At 41.7% G+C, this 19,858-nt stretch overlaps 2 protein-coding genes and 1 long non-coding RNA gene across 4 annotated transcripts in view; 1 reads left to right on the top strand and 2 right to left on the bottom strand.

Moving 5' to 3' along the window:
- LOC110513420 (uncharacterized) overlaps positions 1–19,858 on the bottom strand; it is a 199,117-nt gene that overhangs the window by 166,854 nt on the left and 12,405 nt on the right. The window lies entirely within an intron of this gene.
- On the top strand, positions 501–13,192 carry LOC149979005 (uncharacterized). The gene is made up of 2 exons (XR_016486101.1): positions 501–572; positions 13,010–13,192. It is a non-coding gene; the product is annotated as an uncharacterized LOC149979005 (long non-coding RNA).
- LOC110516947 (uncharacterized) lies at positions 10,496–19,363 on the bottom strand. Of its 2 annotated transcripts, XM_090197547.1 has the most exons (3): positions 18,728–19,363; positions 12,962–13,136; positions 10,496–12,546 (listed from the first exon to the last, which is right to left on the bottom strand). In XM_090197547.1, exons 1-3 carry the CDS (start codon positions 18,734–18,736, stop codon positions 11,222–11,224), a joined length of 1,509 nt encoding a protein of 502 aa, XP_090053673.1. In that variant the 5' UTR covers positions 18,737–19,363; the 3' UTR covers positions 10,496–11,221. The 2 variants fall into 2 exon arrangements, with proteins under 2 accessions (XP_090053673.1, XP_090053672.1); XM_090197546.1 differs by lacking the exon at positions 18,728–19,363 and having other exon boundaries at positions 12,962–13,163.

The following is a 19,858-nucleotide window of genomic DNA, read 5'->3' as shown; positions in this document are numbered from 1 at the left end:
CTAAAACAGTGAAACATGTACAGTTTAAATAGATTCATGATATAATACAAAAGTATTTTCTAGCATAATGACTCCCTAAACCGCCTCACCCACTTGAAGAGAGGTGTTGATGACTATGTACAGTAGGTGGCGGCACCTTTTAAACACCACAGAAGAAGCCGGAAAGCATCAACAGGAAGTACTTTGTTACCATCCTCTATCTAGTTTTCAAACCAAACACATTTCCACATCCTTTCCCAGGATGTTTCTAATGTAAGATTAGTCTAAATGAGACGTTTATTTGTCACAACTTCAATGTAGTTTTGATATTTATAAAGTTGTGGTCGAGCTTTTCTTTATCTGAACGCTGTGACTAAGAAAGTAACTGTAGCATACACATTTAGTGTCGTTTTTTCTTATTTTTTAGAAAGAATACAGTAACGTCAGCTTCCACGGTGGATTGTGTACATTTGGTTGACTTTTATTAATAGTATCCCTATTGTGGTGTTTTAAATGTCTAGGTCCAGTTTTCACGTGTGATCTTCCACATCCATGAGTTCGATTTGAACAGCAGGAGAAAAGAAACCATGGTGGTAATTTCAGCCAAGTAGCCTACTAGCTCATCGCACACAGATTGATGAAACAAGGCAATGCTCAACCGGCAGGTCAAGTCAGAACCAGGGAGAAATAATTAGGAATCGCCTTCACCAATTATGTATATAAACCCTGGATTGCTGATGCTATATATTGGCCATTGAGGCTTTGAAGGCACCGGTTAACTTCTTTGAACACCTCAAATTGTTTCTCCAGATGTCAGTTCGACCACACAGCGTTTATACACTACTTTGTTGCGCCCAAATAAAGAACACGACCATTGAAAATAGGTGATTTTTGTTGCTAGGCTACCAGTTACGGTGCTTTTAGCTTGTGTTTGCGCGCGTCTTTATGCGGAAGTAACACAACAATGATAGCTAGTGGCAATGATATGGAGTTCATATTAGTAAAATTATTGAGCATATCCTCCGCGCAAATAAGCATCAGAAATTGTCCTTATTTAGCATATCAAGACCCTGATGTGGACCTCAGTCTAGAGCTTAAAATATACAATGTAGGCCTACTGTCAGTATTTGTCGTCATATTGAGAAAATAAGATGTCCACATAGGCCTATCACAGGATATTGAATGATTCCATATCCGCCCATAGGAAATGTCCATGTGTGATATTCAGAGTCATCACAATAACATCTGTCTAAAAGAAAATAGTTCTGATATTGTTTTTTACATTAGAACTTGAAAAAACACTGGAACAAAGACATCTGGATTGTTTTGAAACAGTTGAAGTCGGAAGTTTACATCCACCTTATCCAAATACATTTGAACTCAGTCTTTCACAATTCCTGACATTTAATCCTAGTAAAAATTCCCTGTTTTAGGTCAGTTGGGATCACCACTTTATTTAAGAATGTGAAATTTCAGAATAAAAGTAGAGCGAATGATTTATCAGCTTTTAATTATTTCATCACATTCCCAGTGGGTCAGAAGTTTACATACACTCAATTAGTATTTGTTAGCATTGCCTTTAATTTGTTTAACGTGGGTCAAACGTTTCGGGTAGCCTTCCACAAGCTTCCCACAATAACTTGTGTGAATTTTGTCCCATTTCACCTGACAGAGCTGGTGTAACTGAGTCAGGTTTGTAGGCCTCCTTGTTCGCACACGTTTTTTCAGTTCTGCCCACAAATTTTCTATAGGATTGAGGTCAGGGCTTTGTGATGGCCACTCCAATACCTTAATTTTGTTATCCTTAAACCATTTTGCCACAACTTTGGAAGTTTGCTTGGGGTCATTGTCTATTTGGAAGACCCATTTGCGACCAAGCTTTAACTGATATCTTGAGATGCTGCTTCAATATATCCACGTAATTTTCTATCCTCATGATGCCAACTATTTTGTGAAGTGCACCAGTCCCTCCTGCAGCAAAGCACCCCCACAACATGATGCTGCCACCCCCGGTGCTTCACGGTTGGGATGGTGTTTTTCGGCTTGCAAGCCTCCCCTTTTTCCTCCATACATAACGATTGTCAGTATGGCCAAACAGTTCTATTTTTGTTTCATCAGACCAGAGGACATTTCTCCAAAAAAGTACAATATTTGTCCTCATGTGCAGTTGCAAACCATAGTCTGGCTTTTTTTTTGGCAGTTTTGTAGCAGTGGCTTCTTCCTTGCTGAGCGGCCTTTCAGGTTATGTCGATATAGGACTCTTTTTACTGTGGATATAGATACTCTTGTACCTGTTTCCTCCAGCATCTTCACGAGGTCCTTTGCTGTTGTTCTAGGATTCATTTGCACTTTCCGCACCAAAGTACGTTCATCTCTAGGAGACAGAACGCGTCTCCTTCCTGAGCGGTATGAAGGCTGCGTGGTCCCATGGTGTTTATACTTGCGTACTATGTAAACGTCTGACCTACTAGAATTGTGATACAGTGAATTAATCTGTCTGTAAACAATTGTTGGAAAAATTACTTGTGTCATGCACAAAGTAGATGTCCTAACTGACTTGCCAAAACTATACTTTGTTAACAACAAATGTGTGGAGTGGTTGAAAAACAAGTTTTAATGACTCCAACCAAAGTGTATGTAACCTTCCGACTTCAACTGTATATATCCTAACTTCACTTTACAAGGTTCTCTTCAAGAGTCCAGATATTTTTATTGGCTGAGGCCCAGTAAGGTTAGCCTCGTAAATACCGGACTGATTACCGCTGTGCTAGATTTGTGTTTGGTGGAGGGTGGTATGTGCATTAACATTAGTAAAGTAACACATTAAAACATTGATTTCGGTGTTTTTACATGATCGGTTGAAGTTATTACATTATTCATCACAAAAGTTGTTACTCACCGGACTGATAATGTAACTTATTACATTAAATGGAAAAAGTTATACTATAACAATTCCACATTTTATCATATTAACCAACAAGACATTACATTTACCAGTTTTATTACATTGTAAATCGAAAAGTTATTACATTAACCGTTGTTACAAGACACAGCATACAGAGTTCATGCCTGGGCCTCATGGATATTATTATCCAAAATAATATTGATTAGTTTTAGGAACATAAGTCAATTTAGATTTGTTTATTATTATAATAAAAATATAACATTGAAGTGATATATTCATGTTTAGAATACAATGGATTGAATTTATTGATCAATTGAATACATGAATATATACCTATTGTTGAAACCTTATTCCGCGTGAGATTTAATGACAATAGTATCATGAGTATATGAAAGAAGATTATCCCCCCACACACAGGTTCACTGTGACATCTTCTATGATAACATTTATCCACTCAAATCACAAATGTGTGATATTACATAGACACAGGGGAGACCTGATTCTAGATCAGAGCTGCATATTATGCTCCACAGAGGTTACCATGGTGATCAGACTGGGTCAACTGTTTAAGAATGGGAGATGGATATGACTTTTTCACTAGATGTTTTCTATTGATCCATTATTTAGGGATCTGGAACGGTCCGGGATAGGAGGGAGATGAAATATGTCATGCTTGTGTTTTCTCATTGGCCCTAAATGAACGAAGCTCTTCCCACGTACAGTACCAGTCAAAAGTTTGGACACACCTACCCATTCAAGGTTGTTGTTTTAAACGATTTTCTACATTGTAGAATAATAAAGAATCAAATCAAACTTAATTTGTCACATGCGCCGAAAACAAGTGCAGACCTGGCCATCAAATGCTTACTTACAAGCCCTTAACCAACAGTGCAGTTCAAGAAGATGAACTAAAGTAAACATTAATAAAAAGTAACACAACAACATAACAGTAACAAGGCTACAGGGGTGTACCAGTACCGAGTCAGTGTGGAGGCTATATACAGGGGGTACCGGTACCGAGTCAGTGTGGGGGCTATATACAGGGGGTACCAGTACCGAGTCAGTGTGGAGGCTATATACAGGGGGTACCAGTACCGAGTCAGTGTGGGGGCTATATACAGGGGGTACCGGTACCGAGTCAGTGTGGGGGTTATATACAGGGGGTACAGGTACAGAGTCAGTGTGGAGGCTATATACAGGGGGTACCAGTACCGAGTCAGTGTGGAGGTTATATACAGGGGGTACCGGTACCGAGTCAGTGTGGGGGTTATATACAGGGGGTACAGGTACAGAGTCAGTGTGGAGGCTATATACAGGGGGTACCAGTACCGAGTCAGTGTGGAGGTTATATACAGGGGGTACCGGTACCGAGTCAGTGTGGGGGCTATATACAGGGGGTACCAGTACCGAGTCAGTGTGGAGGCTATATACAGGGGGTACCGGTACCGAGTCAGTGTGGAGGTTATATACAGGGGTGTACCGGTACAGAGTCAGTGTGGAGGTTATATACAGGGGGTACTGGTACCGAGTCAGTGTGGGGGCTATATACAGGGGGTACCGGTACCGAGTCAGTGTGGGGGCTATATACAGGGGGTACCAGTACCGAGTCAGTGTGGAGGCTATATACAGGGGGTACCGGTACCGAGTCAGTGTGGAGGTTATATACAGGGGTGTACCGGTACAGAGTCAGTGTGGAGGTTATATACAGGGGGTACCGGTACCGAGTCAGTGTGGAGGTTATATACAGGGGTGTACCGGTACAGAGTCAGTGTGGAGGTTATATACAGGGGTGTACCAGTACCGAGTCAGTGTGGGGGCTATATACAGGGGGTACCAGTACCGAGTCAGTGTGGGGGCTATATACAGGGGGTACCAGTACCGAGTCAGTGTGGGGGCTATATACAGGGGGTACCGGTACAGAGTCAGTGTGGGGGCTATATACAGGGGGTACCGGTACCGAGTCAGTGTGGAGGCTATATACAGGGGGTACCAGTACCGAGTCAGTGTGGAGGTTATATACAGGGGGTACCGGTACCGAGTCAGTGTGGGGGCTATATACAGGGGTGTACCGGTACCGAGTCAGTGTGGAGGCTATATACAGGGGGTACCAGTACCGAGTCAGTGTGGGGGCTATATACAGGGGGTACCGGTACCGAGTCAGTGTGGGGGCTATATACAGGGGGTACCGGTACCGAGTCAGTGTGGGGGCTATATACAGGGGGTACCAGTACCGAGTCAGTGTGGGGGCTATATACAGGGGGTACCGGTACCGAGTCAGTGTGGGGGCTATATACAGGGGGTACCGGTACCGAGTCAGTGTGGAGGTTATATACAGGGGTACCGGTACCGAGTCAGTGTGGAGGTTATATACAGGGGGTACCGGTACCGAGTCAGTGTGGGGGCTATATACAGGGGGTACCAGTACCGAGTCAGTGTGGGGGCTATATACAGGGGGTACCGGTACCGAGTCAGTGTGGGGGCTATATACAGGGGGTACCGGTACCGAGTCAGTGTGGGGGCTATATACAGGGGGTACCGGTACCGAGTCAGTGTGGAGGTTATATACAGGGGGTACCGGTACCGAGTCAGTGTGGGGGCTATATACAGGGGTGTACCGGTACCGAGTCAGTGTGGAGGTTATATACAGGGGGTACCGATACCGAGTCAGTGTGGAGGTTATATACAGGGGGTACCGGTACCGAGTCAGTGTGGAGGTTATATACAGGGGGTACCGGTACCGAGTCAGTGTGGAGGTTATATACAGGGGGTACCGGTACCGAGTCAGTGTGGAGGTTATATACAGGGGGCACCGGTACCGAGTCAGTGTGGAGGTTATATACAGGGGGTACCGGTACCGAGTCAGTGTGGAGGTTATATACAGGGGGTACCGGTACCGAGTCAGTGTGGAGGTTATATACAGGGGGTACCGGTACCGAGTCAGTGTGGAGGTTATATACAGGGGGTACCGGTACCGAGTCAGTGTGGAGGTTATATACAGGGGGTACCGGTACCGAGTCAGTGTGGAGGTTATATACAGGGGGTACCGGTACCAAGTCAGTGTGGAGGTTATATACAGGGGGTACCGGTACCGAGTCAGTGTGGAGGTTATATACAGGGGGTACCGGTACCGAGTCAGTGTGGAGGCTATATACAGGGGGTACCGGTACCGAGTCAGTGTGGAGGTTATATACAGGGGGTACCGGTACCGAGTCAATGTGGAGGTTATATACAGGGGGTACCGGTACCGAGTCAGTGTGGAGGTTATATACAGGGGGTACCGGTACCGAGTCAGTGTGGAGGCTATATACAGGGGGTACTGGTACTGAGTCAGTGTGGAGGTTATATACAGGGGGTACCGGTACCGAGTCAGTGTGGAGGTTATATACAGGGGTACCGGTACCGAGTCAGTGTGGAGGTTATATACAGGGGGTACCGGTACCGAGTCAGTGTGGGGGCTATATACAGGGGGTACCGGTACCGAGTCAGTGTGGAGGCTATATAAAGGGGGTACCAGTACCGAGTCAGTGTGGGGGCTATATACAGGGGGTACCGGTACCGAGTCAGCGTGCAGGGGTGCAGGTTAGAGGTAATTTGTACATGTAGGTCGGGGTGAAGTGACTATACATAGATAATAAACAGCAAGTAGCAGCAGTGTACAAAACAAATGGAGGGGGGGGGGGGGGTCAATGTAATAGATGGGTGGCCATTTGATTAATTGTTCAGCAGCCTTACGGCTTGGGGGTAGAAGCTGTTAAGGAGCCTTTTGGTCTTAGACTTGGCGCTCCGGTACTGTTTGCCGTGCGGTAGCAGAGAAAATAGTCTATGACTTGGGTGGCTGGAGTTTGACAATTTTATGGGCTATCCTCTGACACCACCTATTATATAGGTTCTGGATGGCAGGAAGCTTGGCCCCGTTGATGTACTGGGCCGTACGCACTACCCTCTGTAGCGCCTTACGGTCAGAAATGCCGAGCAGTTGCCATACCAGGCGGTGATGCAACAGTTCAGGATGCTCTCGATGGTGCAGCTGTAGAACCTTTTGAGGATCTGAGGACCCATGCCAAATCTTTTCAGTCTCCTGAGGGGGAATAGGATTTGTTGTGCCCTCATCACAACTTGGTGTGTTTGGACCATGATAGAGCTTTGGTGATGTGGACACCAAGGTACTTGAAACTCTTAACCCGCTCCACTACAGCCCCGTTGATGTTAATGGGGGCCTGTTCGGCCCTCCTTTTCCTGTAGTCCATGATCAGCTACTTTGTCTTGCTCACATTGTGGGAGAAGTTGCTGTCCTGGCACCACACTGCCAGTTCTTTGACCTCCTCCCTATAGTTTGTCTCCTTGTTGATCAGGACTACCACTGTTGTGTCGTCAGCAAACTTAATGATGGAGTTGGAGTCATGTTTGGCCGCGCAGTCGTGGAAGAACAGGGAGTACAGGAGGGGACTAAGTACACACCCCTGAGGGCCCCGTGTTGAGGATCAGCGTGGCGGACGTGTTGTTGCCTACCCTTACCACCTGGGGTTAGCACATCAGGAAGTCCAGGATCCAGTTGCAGAGGGAGGCGTTTAGTCCCAGGGTCCTTAGCTTAGTGACAAGCTTCATGGGCACTATGGTGTTGAACTCTGAGCTGTAGTCAATGAACAGCATTCTCACATCGGTGTTCCTTTTGTCCAGGTGGGAAAAGGCAGTGTGGAGTACGATTGAGATTGCATCATCTGTGGATCTGTTGGGACGATATGCGAATTGGAGTGGATCTAGGGTATCCAGGAGGATGCTGTTGATGTGAGCCATGACCAGCCTTTCAAAGCACTTCATGGCTACCGATGTGAGTGCTACGGGGTGGTAATAATTTAGGTAGGTTACCTTTGATTCCTTGGGCACAGGGACTATGGTGGTCTGCTTGAAACATGTAGGTATTACAGACTCAGTCAAGGAGAGGATGAAAATGTCAGTGAAGACACTTGCCAGGTGGTCCACGCATGCTTTGAGTACACGTCCTGGTAATTCATCTCGCCCCGCGGTTTTGTGAATGTTGACCTGTTTAAAGGTCTTGCTGACATCGTCTACCGAGAGCATTTTCACATAGTCATCCACAACAGCTGGTGCTCTCATGTATGCTTCAGTGTTACTTGCCTCGAAGCGAGCATAAAAAGCATTTATCTCATCTGGTAGGCCCGCATCACTGGGCAGCTCACGTCTGGGTTTCCATTTGTAGTCCGTAAGAGTTTAAGCCCTGCCACATCCGACGAGCATCAGAGCAGGTGTAGTAGGATTCAATCTTAATCCTTTATTGACGCTTTGCTTGTTTGACGGTTCGTCTGAGGGCATCACCGGATTTCTTATAGGCTTCCAGATTAGCGTCCCGCTCCTTGAAAGCTGCAGCTCTAGCCTTTAGCTCAATTCAGATGTTGCCTGTAATCCATGGCTTCTGGTTGGGATATGTACGTACAGTCACTGTGGGAACGACGTCGTCAATGCACTTATTGATGAAGCTGATGGAGGTGGTATACTCCAATGCCATTGGATGAATCCTGGAACATATTCTAGTCTGTGCTAACAAAACAGTCCTGTAGCGTAGCATCCGCTTCACCTGACCACTTCCGTATTGATCTAGTCACTGGTACATCCTGCTTTAGTTTTTGCTTGTAAGCAGGAATCAGAAGGATATAATTATGGTCAGATTTGCCAAATGGAGGGCGGGGGAGAGCTTTGTACGCACCTCTGTGTGTGAAGTAAAGGTGTTCTAGAGTTTTTTTCCCTCTGGTTGCACATGTGACATGCTGGTAAAAGTTTGCCTACATTAAAGTCCCTGGCCACTAGGAGCGTTGTTTCTGGGTGAGCATTTTCTTGTTTGCTTATGGCCTTATAGAGTTGTTTTTTTGCGGTCTTAGTGCCAGCATCGGTCTGTGGTGGTAAATAGATGGCTACGAATAATATAGATGAGAAATCTCTTGGTAGATAGTGTGGTCTACAGCTTATCATAAGGTATTCTACCTCAGGCGAGCAATAACTCTAAACTTCTTTAATATTAGACATCACGCACCAGCTGTTATTGACAAAAAAACACACACCACCACCCCTAGTCTTACCAGACGTAGCTTCTCTGATCTGCCGGTGCATTGAAAATCCCTCCAGCTCTATATTATCTGTGTTGTCGTTCAGCCACGACTCGGTGAAACATAAGATATTACAGTTCTTAATGTCCTGTCGGTAGGATAATCGTAGGACATCAATTTTATTTTCCAACGATTGCATGCCAGCAAATAGAATTGATCGCAGTGGAAGTTTACTCGCTTCCCTACAGATTCTTAAGAGGCACCCCGTTATGCGTCCTCTTTTCCTCCGCCTCTTCTTCACGCAAATGATGGGGAAATGGGCCTGTTCCCGGGAGAGCAGTATATCTTTCTTGTGTGACTTGTTAAAGGAAAAAGCTTCTTCCAGTTCGTGGTGGGTAATCCCAGTTCTGATGTCCAGAAGTTATTTTTTGGTCATAAGAGATGGTAGAAGTAACATTATGTACAAAATAAGTTTAAAAAATAAGTTACAAATGCAAAAAAAAATAACAAAATAGCATAATTGGTTACGGGCATGTAAAACGTCAGCCATCTTTTTCGGCGCCATCTTAACAAGAAGACCTCAAAACTATGAAATAACACATATAGAATCATGTAGTAACCAAAAAAAAGTGTTAAACAAATCAAAACATATTTGAGATTCTTCAAAGTAGCCACCCTTTGCCTTGATGAAAGCTTTGCACATTCTTGGCATTCTCTCAACTTGGTTCATGAGGTAGTCACCTGGATGCGTTTGAGCCAATCAGTTGTGTTGTGACAAGGTAGGGGTGGTATTCAAAAGATAGCCCTATTTGGCCTCCCGGGTGGCGCGGTGGTTAAGGGTGCTGTACTGTAGCGCCAGCTGTGCCATCAGAGTCCCTGGGTTCGCGCCCAGGCTCTGTCGTAACCGGCCGCGACCGGGAGGTCCGTGGGGCGACGCACGATTGGCCTAGCGTCGTCCGGGTTAGGGAGGGATCTCCTTGTCTCATCGCGCACCAGCGATTACTGTGGCGGGCCGGGCGCAGTGCGCGCTAGCCAAGGTTGCCAGGTGCACGGTGTAGCCTCCGACACATTGGTGTAGCCTCCGACACATTGGTGCGGCTGGCTTCCGGGTTGGAGGCGCGCTGTGTTAAGAAGCAGTACGGCTGGTTGGGTTGTGTATCGGAGGAGGCATGACATTCAGCCTTCGTCTCTCCCGAGCCCGTACGGGAGTTGTAGCAATGAGACAAGATAGTAGCTACTACAACAATTGGATACCACGAAAATGGGGAGAAAAATGGGTAAAATTCAAAAAAAAAAAAAAGATAGCCCTATTTGGCAAAATACCAAGTCCATAGGGTGGCAAGAACAGCTCAAATAAGAAAAGTGTATACGGTCTGTCGCAAAAACCATCAAGCACTATGATGAGCGCTCTCATGAGGACCGCCACAGGAAAGGAAGACCCAGATTCACGTCTGCTGCAGAGTAAAAGCTCATTAGAGTTACCAGGCTCAGAAATGACTGCCCAAATAAATGCTTCACATAGTTCAAGTAACAGACACATCTCAACATCAACTGTTTTTGTATTTTTTTATTTAAAACTTTAATTTAACCTTCTCTGTTCAGAGGAGACTGCGTGAAATCAGGCCTTCATGGTCGACATGCTGCAAAGAAACCACTAATAAAGGACACCAATAGGATGAACAGACTTGCTTGGGCCAAGAAACACGAGCAATGGACATTAGACGAGTTGAAATCAATCAGATTTAAGCGCAAGTTTTAGCGAACTTTCAAAGTTCTTGAAATATTCCATATTGACTGACCATGTCTTAAAGTAATGATGTACTGTTGTTTCTCTTTGCTTATCTGAGCTGTTCTTGCCCTAATATGGACTTGGTCTTTTACCAAATAGGGCTAACTTCTGTATACCACCCCTACCATGTCACAACACAACTGATTGGCTCAAAGGCATTAAGAAGGAAAGAAATACCACAAATGAACTTCTAACAAGGCACACCTGTTAATTGAAATGCATTCCAGGTGACTACCTCATGAAGCTGGTTGAGAGAATGCCAAGAGTGTGCAAAACTGTCATCAAGGCAAAGGGTGGCTACTTTGAAGAATCTTAAATATATTTTGAATTATTTAACATTTTTCTTGGTTACTACATGATTCCATATGTGTTATGTCAATAGTTTTTATGTTTTCACTATTATTCTACAATGTAGAAAATAAAAAAAATTAAGAAAAACCCTGGAATGTGTAGGTGTGTCCAAACTTTTGACTGGTACTGTATGTCTATCTAATGTTTTTCTCCAGTGTGTGTTAGCTGGTGTGTTTTCAGGTTTAATGATTGACTGAAGCTCTTTCCACAATGATCACAGCTGTAAGGCTTCTCTCCGGTGTGTGTTCGCTGGTGTGTATTCAGGTGTACTGATTGACTGAAGCTCTTTCCACACTGGTCACATCTGTAAGGCTTCTCTCCTGTGTGTGTTCGCTGGTGTGTATTCAGGTGTACTGATTGACTGAAGCTCTTGCCACACTGATAACAGCTATAGGGCTTCTCTCCAGTGTGTGTTCGCTGGTGTGTAGTCAGGGTGGAAGCTAGAGCAAAGCTCTTCCCACATAGACAGACATAAGTTTTCTCTCCAGTGTGTGTTTGATGGTGTCTAATCAGGGAGGAAACTACAGCAAAGCTCTTCCCACACTGATCACAGCTATAAGGCTTCTCTCCACTGTGTGTTAGCTGGTGTCTATTCAGGGTGGAAGCTACAGCAAAGCTCTTCCCACACTGATCACAGCGATAAGGCTTCTCACCTGTGTGTGTTCGCTGGTGTATAGTTAGTTTTTCTGATAGAGCAAAGCTCTTTCCACACTGATAACAGCTATAAGGCTTCTCTCCAGTGTGTGTTCGATGGTGTCTAATCAGGGAGGAAACTACAGCAAAGCTCTTCCCACACTGATCACAGCTATAAGGCTTCTCTCCTGTGTGTGTTCGCTGGTGTATAGTTAGTTTTTCTGATACAGCAAAGCTCTTTCCACACTGATAACAGCTATAAGGCTTCTCTCCAGTGTGTGTTCGATGGTGTCTAATCAGGGAGGAAACTACAGCAAAGCTTTTCCCACACTGTTCACAGCTATAAGGCTTCTCTCCAGTGTGTGTAACCTGGTGTCTACTCAGGGTGGAAGCTACAGCAAAGCTCTTTCCACACTGATCACAGATAAAAGGCTTCACTCCAGTTTGTGTTAGCTGGTGTGTAGTCAGGTTGCTTGACTGATTGAAGCTCTTTCCACCATCAAGGCACGGGTAAGGCCTCTCCCCTGCATGAATTTGCAGATGAGATTGGAAGGCGTTAGAAGCAGTGAAACTCTTCCCGCACTGAGAGCAGCAGTACGGTTTCTCCCGGGTGTGAATCCACTGGTGAATAATGAAATCACTCCTGCTAGTAAAACTCTTCCCACAGTCAGAGCAGCAGTGTTGAGGTTTCTTCCCTATACATCTCTGCTGGTGTTTCTTGGGGTGTTCTGGTCTATAGAGACACTTCTCTGTCTCGTCAGCAACACAATGTTGTTGAGGCTCCGCAGATGACAAGCCCCTCCAACTGAGAGAATGGTTAGTGCTGTCCCCTGTGAAACAAAGACATTGAATAACTATGTTTTGGAAATATAGGTCCATAAAAAAATACTATATTTACAATTTTAAAAATGTGTTTGTTATATAGCAGACTCTCTTCTCCAGTGCAACTTACAGGAGCAATTAGGGTTAAGTACCTTGCTCAAGGGCACAGAAAGATTTTTCACCTTGTCGGCTCAGAGATTTGAACCAGCAACCTTTATTAGTGGCCCAACGCTCTTAACCACTAACCTACTTGCTGCCCTTATCAATATACACTCATTGGCCAGTTTATTAGGTACAACCCCCTCCATTCATGAAACTGGATCGACAATTTACTGGCCACTGAGTGTTTACTGTTTATCAATGAATTAACAAAAGTTGCAGAATCAGATTTGTAGTCTCATCCACACACCACATTGTTCTTACTTGATGAAATCAAATCTTCATCTCCCTCCTCGTGTCCTTCTCTCACAGTTCCTGGTGTTTTCCTGCAGTCGACCAGCAACACAGACACCCTCTTCAGATCCAGCAGTAAGGCGCTACCAGGAGAATTGTGACCAGGGGACTCCGGCAGGTTGGAGGGGGATGGACTAGGTCTGTCCTGGTGACCACAGGAAGCATTGTACATAGAATATCATTAAACCAAACATTTGATTACTTTAGTCTAAATCTCTGATTGATTGGTGCATACTTGTAATATCGCATTTCTCCTGAAGTGTGTCACTGATCACTACTTTCCACAACATTTTCAATCACTTTGCCAAATATTTCCGATGGAAATGGTTTTTATATATATTTTTTTTACAAATGTCAAAACTGATAACACTTGGAATGCCCCGTCTTATGTTCAGAATGTTTGATTGAGCATTCATTGGAGTTGAACATCTTTCACCAGAGTTAATCATAGTTAAATTCTGGGTTAGGTGTCACATAATTAGTCAACTGCTCGCTTAAGTTCTGGGTTCATAAGTGGAGAGATTAAGAGATGGTTGAACAAGGAGAAGAACCGGAATGAGAAGCTCCACCCCCTCTTTCAAGATACGGGCTGAATGTCCCCACCCCTTCCAACATCAGAATTGTTTCAGAATTCTTATACAGTACATATGTAACAGTATAACTTTAGACCATCCCCTCGACCACACCCGGGCGCGAACCAGGGACCCTCTGCACACATCAACAACTGACACCCACGAAGCATCGTTACCCATCGCTCAACAAAAGCCGCGGCCCTTGCAGAGCAAGGGGAACCACTACTTCAAGGTCTCAGAGCAAGTGACGTCACCGATTGAAACGCTATTTAGCGCGCATCACCGCTAACTAAGCTAGCTGTTTCACATCCGTTACACATACATAGAAGAAACCATCAGTTATGGGGGTATTGTGGCATGTAGTAGAAACCTACAGTAAAAAGGTATGGGTGTAGCCTGGTGCAATTTCTGCTCCATGTAACATTGCTCAAGATCCACTTTTCTATGTGACTTGTTACTGTAACAGCATCCTCATCTAAAAATCAACAACATTCAGATAATGAGTGGAATAAACTGTAATTTAACACCCAAGTATTTCAGCAGTACATTGTACACTACACCATTATTACAAATTTCATTTTTATATATACTGTTCGTAAACTTGACACTTTATAATTTTGGTTTTGTAGATCAGTTTTTAGCAGTTTGATTAAATTATAGTAAAATGTATTAACAAATGACAGGAAATATTTTCAAAAGTAATCAATTGAAAATGGCCTAAGTGTTTTGAAACATATTTTTGTGCTTCGAGTTGTGAAAATGTACCATTGGATTGGGCTAGTCATGGGCTAGTCATGGGCTAGTCATGGGCTAGTCATGGGCTAGTCATGGGCTAGTCATGGGCTAGTGGGAGTGAAGGAAAGTGAACAAGTGCACAGTTAGGGAGGAAGGAAAGATAACTAGGGATTCCTTAACATATTATGTAGGCAGAGGCGGCGCTAGCGTGAGGGCCATGGGTGCAACTGTTCCTGCAGATCAATAAAATACAAAGAAAAATGATGTGAACATCCCTTTATTTAACACTATAAGCATTATTTAACACTATAAGCATTATTTAACACTATAAGCATTATTTAACACTAAGCATTATTTAACACTATAAGCATTATTTAACACTATAAGCATTATTTAACACTATAAGCATTATTTAACACTATAAGCATTATTTAACACTAAGCATTATTTAACACTATAAGCATTATTTAACACTAAGCATTATTTAACACTATAAGCATTATTTAACACTATAAGCATTATTTAACACTATAAGCATTATTTAACACTATAAGCATTATTTAACACTATAAGCATTATTTAACACTATAAGCATTATTTAACACTATAAGCATTATTTAACACTATAAGCATTATTTAACACTATAAGCATTATTTAACACTAAGCATTATTTAACACTATAAGCATTATTTAACACTATAAGCATTATTTAACACTATAAGCATTATTTAACACTATAAGCATTATTTAACACTAAGCATTATTTAACACTAAGCATTATTTAACACTATAAGCATTATTTAACACTAAGCATTATTTAACACTATAAGCATTATTTAACACTATAAGCATTATTTAACACTAAGCATTATTTAACACTATAAGCATTATTTAACACTAAGCATTATTTAACACTATAAGCATTATTTAACACTATAAGCATTATTTAACACTATAAGCATTATTTAACACTATAAGCATTATTTAACACTAAAAGCATTATTTAACACTAAGCATTATTTAACACTATAAGCATTATTTAACACTATAAGCATTATTTAACACTAAGCATTATTTAACACTATAAGCATTATTTAACACTATAAGCATTATTTAACACTATAAGCATTATTTAACACTATAAGCATTATTTAACACTAAAAGCATTATTTAACACTAAGCATTATTTAACACTATAAGCATTATTTAACACTATAAGCATTATTTAACACTAAGCATTATTTAACACTATAAGCATTATTTAACACTATAAGCATTATTTAACACTAAGCATTATTTAACACTAAGCATTATTTAACACTATAAGCATTATTTAACACTATAAGCATTATTTAACACTAAGCATTATTTAACACTATAAGCATTATTTAACACTATAAGCATTATTTAACACTAAGCATTATTTAACACTATAAGCATTATTTAACACTATAAGCATTATTTAACACTAAGCATTATTTAACACTATAAGCATTATTTAACACTATAAGCATTATTTAACACTAAGCATTATTTAACACTATAAGCATTATTTAACACTATAAGCATTATTTAACACTATAAGCATTATTTAACACTATAAGCAAATTTATATGATTGAATTAAATCCTGGAATTGGTCTAGGGGGTTGTTGCTTATTTTATAAAGCAATGTACCCTACTGTCAGTATACCTCCTTGAGGGGTCCCCTGGGACTGGTAGCTACGCTGCTGGTGGGGGAAGGAACAGGGTATTTATTTAGTAAGTAATTTATTAAGTGTTAATAGTTTAAATTAAGTTAACACACTGCCAGGACTTGAGGTAGGCCTACTTTAGAAGAATCCAACAACTGATGCATTTTGTAGTTTTAGTAATTTTACATGGTCTAACATATCTGTATATCTGTATATCTGTAAACAAAACATTCCAAAGAACAGAATAGCATATTCTGAGTTTAAAGGTAGTTTCAGAGATATGATGTAGGCTATATGCACAAAGTAAACAGCATAGTGAGTCAATAACATGGACTTAATAAAGGCAGAACTAGTCACTTTAAATAACGCCGTTTTAATAATGTTTACATATCTTTCATTACTCATCTCATATGTAATATAGTGTATTCTATACCATCTACTGCATCTGGCCTATGCCGCACGGCCATCGCTCATCCATATATTTATATGTACATATTCTTATCCATCCCTTTACATTTGTGTATAAGGTAGTTGTTGTGAATGTGTTAGATATTACTGCATTGTCGAAATTTGAAGCACAAGCACTTCGCTACACTCTTAGTAACATCTGCTAACCATGTGTATGGGACCAATAAAATGTCCTTTTATTTTATTTCCGCAATAACCAAGAACGTTGAACCGCGAGGCTAAACTTCTCCAATGTTTTGGTCCCATGGCTACCATGCTGGAAGAGCATGAAGCATACCCTTTGCACAGATACTGTGAGTGACTGTGTGAGAGCGAAGTCTTGCATCTCGCTCATTGCAATATCTGCGGTGCTGCTTGTGGCATCGTTTTGATGAGTCTATCTTTAATGTAGCTTATTTTACAGTCACTATGCAATTTAGTATTCATTCTTATAGTAAGAATGAAAAACAAAAAACAACATTTTAAGTGAAAAGTAGACATTGGTTAATAAGTTAATAACACATTTGTATTTACAATGATAGCCTACCGTGGAACGGTGGGTTAACTGCCTTGATCAGGGGCAGAACAACAGATTTTTACCATGTCATCTAGGGGATTCGATCCAGCAACCTTTCGGTTACCGGCCCAACGCTCTAACCACTAGGCTACGTGCCTCCCTAATACATGTCATTTAAATAAAAAAAAATGTATATATATATATATATATATATATATATATATATATATATATATAATTCATTACAGATTTTCTAGGCAAGGAGAGAGCATCTTAGCCAGGTAGCCTAGGACAATAAAACAACTAAAAGCTTGTACTGTATGAGACCGTTCAGGGAACATGAAAGAGGAGGATGGCAATTGGCATTTCTCTACAAGTTGGGTGAGACAGGTTTTTTCCTACCTGTACGTACACACACAAATTAGTACTGTGGATAGACGCATCATATTTAGGTTGATCGGACTAAATCATTTTCGGCAGGGTTTGGTTTACAAGTGGGGGGGCATTATTATTATTGATTTTTTTATCCAGTCCTATAAATACTCCAAACAGCCTACTCGACCTCTCGGAGGTGTACGCATGGTCCTAAAGCACACCCTTAACACATTTAGTATTACATTGCAATGATAAAACTAGGGGGGACAAAGATGCAATTACAGAATGTGGTGGGGACATGTTCACTCCATCCCCAGTGAAAGTTGCGCCCCTGGTTTTTGGTGTATTTTAGTTGTCACTGTAGTAGACTAAGCAGAAGTGATTAGATGATGTTGAAATGAAGCTTGAATAGTGGAGGCAGCGCCTGTTTCCTTTTCGACTTGCTGTAACTCTAAATCAATAGTTGTTTAGTATTCAGAAAACATTCACTTGCTCGACCATTCTGAAGGTCATGTAACTGTTACATGCAACATTTCTTGTGAACTTAACAGGACAGATGTTGCTCTCTAGTTTTATGATGTAACAAAGGTCTGGTTGAATGTATTCTGCCACTGTCTTCTTGTCTCAGCTGAGTCAAGGCATATGAACTAACAGGTTATAACAACGCAATTAACACAACATGTAATATGGCTATTTTTCTGGATTTCTTCCCTGGTCATTTTACCCACACACCGCTACTGCAAGGTGTAGGCTTGGCCTCATTATTTCACCAAGGTAAAGTTGGTTTGTCAAAAGCCATTTTTAAAGTGGTATAAATCAATAACTAATTAACTGTCACAGAAACATAAAACTATATATTATTTATTCTATAAATGTCTAGCACACTTTTACAACCTTTGTTTTGGGGAAAAATTCCAGTTTTGATTTGATAGAGGGCATGTAGTCTATCAAATTTACATTTCTATCATATCAAAACTGGAATTTCTACTCCAAGCAAAGGTTGTAAAATTATGCTAGACATTTAATTAATAAATCATACCTAGTTTATGTGACAAACGGTGAAATAATTATTGATTTTTACCATTTTAAATGGCTTTTGGCGAATGTCTGTTGAATGTCCGAATGTGTGAATATAAAACCAACTTTACCTTGGCCTCATTATTTCTCCATGGTTTCTGACTTTAGCTTCTCGTTGGCTTGTATTAAACTGTGTGCGATAGGCTAGTAGGCTACTTTTCTGAAGGACAAAATATGACGTGTTTATTACCACCATTGTTTATTTTGTCCAGTTGTTCAAATGGAACGAATGAATATGGAAGATCAAAGATGATGACTAGACCTAGACATGTTATACACCACAGTAGGAATATTGTTAATAAAATTAAACCAAACTTACCCGATCCATCGTGGAAGCTATTCTTTCTTCAGCGTTTCTTCAAATAAAAAACGTGACAGTTAATCTGTAGCTAGCCCACACTAGTTACCTTGTTTGTCACAGCATTCAGATAAACAGCTAGACCAGAGCAATCAGGCGTCCTTTAAAATATCACAATTCGACTTAAACTGTGACAAATAAATGTCTGATGTAGGCTAACCTTACTTCAGAAAGATCCTGGATAATATTTAAATATATTAAAGTCAATAAAACGTTCAACACCCTATTCACCAATAATCCTGTTGTCTGTTATCGTCTACCTCTACCCGAGATCTACTTGAAACAACGTCCTCTTGGAGAGTCCAGATAGTTTAATTGTCTGAGGCCCAGTAATGGACGCCTATAAAATACCAGACTGATTACAGCAGCGCTATCCGTGCAGCGAACCAGAAAAACCTGGTGTATGTTCAAACCGATGTCTGCAGTGTCCATTCAGCATTTACAACAATGCAACCTCCGCAGTAGTCAGTGCATTACAATCATTTCGCTACACCAGCAATAAAATATGTATGTGACCAATAACATTTGATTTGATTTATAATTCTTCCGCTTCACGGAGCAGACCAGCGCCGTTGAGAAGGAAGTGGTCTTCTTCTTTAGTGTTAGGGCGGTCCGCAAACAATGACTATAGGTGCACGTCCCCACCTAGTGTATTGGCTGTGTATCAGCCTACTATTCTGTATTATTAATTCATAACACTGTGAAAAACTAACTAACCCTGCACCCATTAAAACCTCATCATTATTCCACAACTTTGGCCCTCTGATTCAACACCAGGCTACCAGCCTGGGAGGACGGGATATTATCCTTCAAAACACCTTGTAACTCTTCTGAAGTAAAATATTGTACACCCAAGTACTTCTCAACAGCTGCCTCTGCAACATCTATCCACTGTGATTTACATTCTATTCCTGCGGTACGGTTGACAACCATGGCCATGAACACCCAAAAAATAAAAAAATACTGAAGCATGTTATTCTTATCACTCTCTATTGACCTCCGCCTAATCACAGGGACCCTCTCAGGATCCTTCACCCTGGACCCATCTTCCTCTACTTCTACTACTTACTTCACTGCCTCATCATACAACAC

Source organism: Oncorhynchus mykiss, chromosome 13 (genome assembly GCF_057628025.1).
Source record: "Oncorhynchus mykiss isolate SJ-2025 chromosome 13, ASM5762802v1, whole genome shotgun sequence".
Taxonomy (NCBI): Eukaryota; Metazoa; Chordata; class Actinopteri; order Salmoniformes; family Salmonidae; genus Oncorhynchus; species Oncorhynchus mykiss.
The sequence above is the reverse complement of the archived record's forward strand: the minus strand, read 5'-3'. Positions and strand labels throughout refer to the sequence as shown.

Excerpts from the sequence above, each read along its gene's own strand:
- LOC110516947 (XM_090197546.1), bottom strand. The coding sequence starts at position 13,163 with ATGTACAATGCTTCCTGTGGTCACCAGGACAGACCTAGTCCATCCCCC. Across the intron at positions 12,547-12,961 it reads TGAAGATTTGATTTCATCAA|GGGACAGCACTAACCATTCT; the intron begins GTAAGAACAATG and ends TTTGTTTCACAG.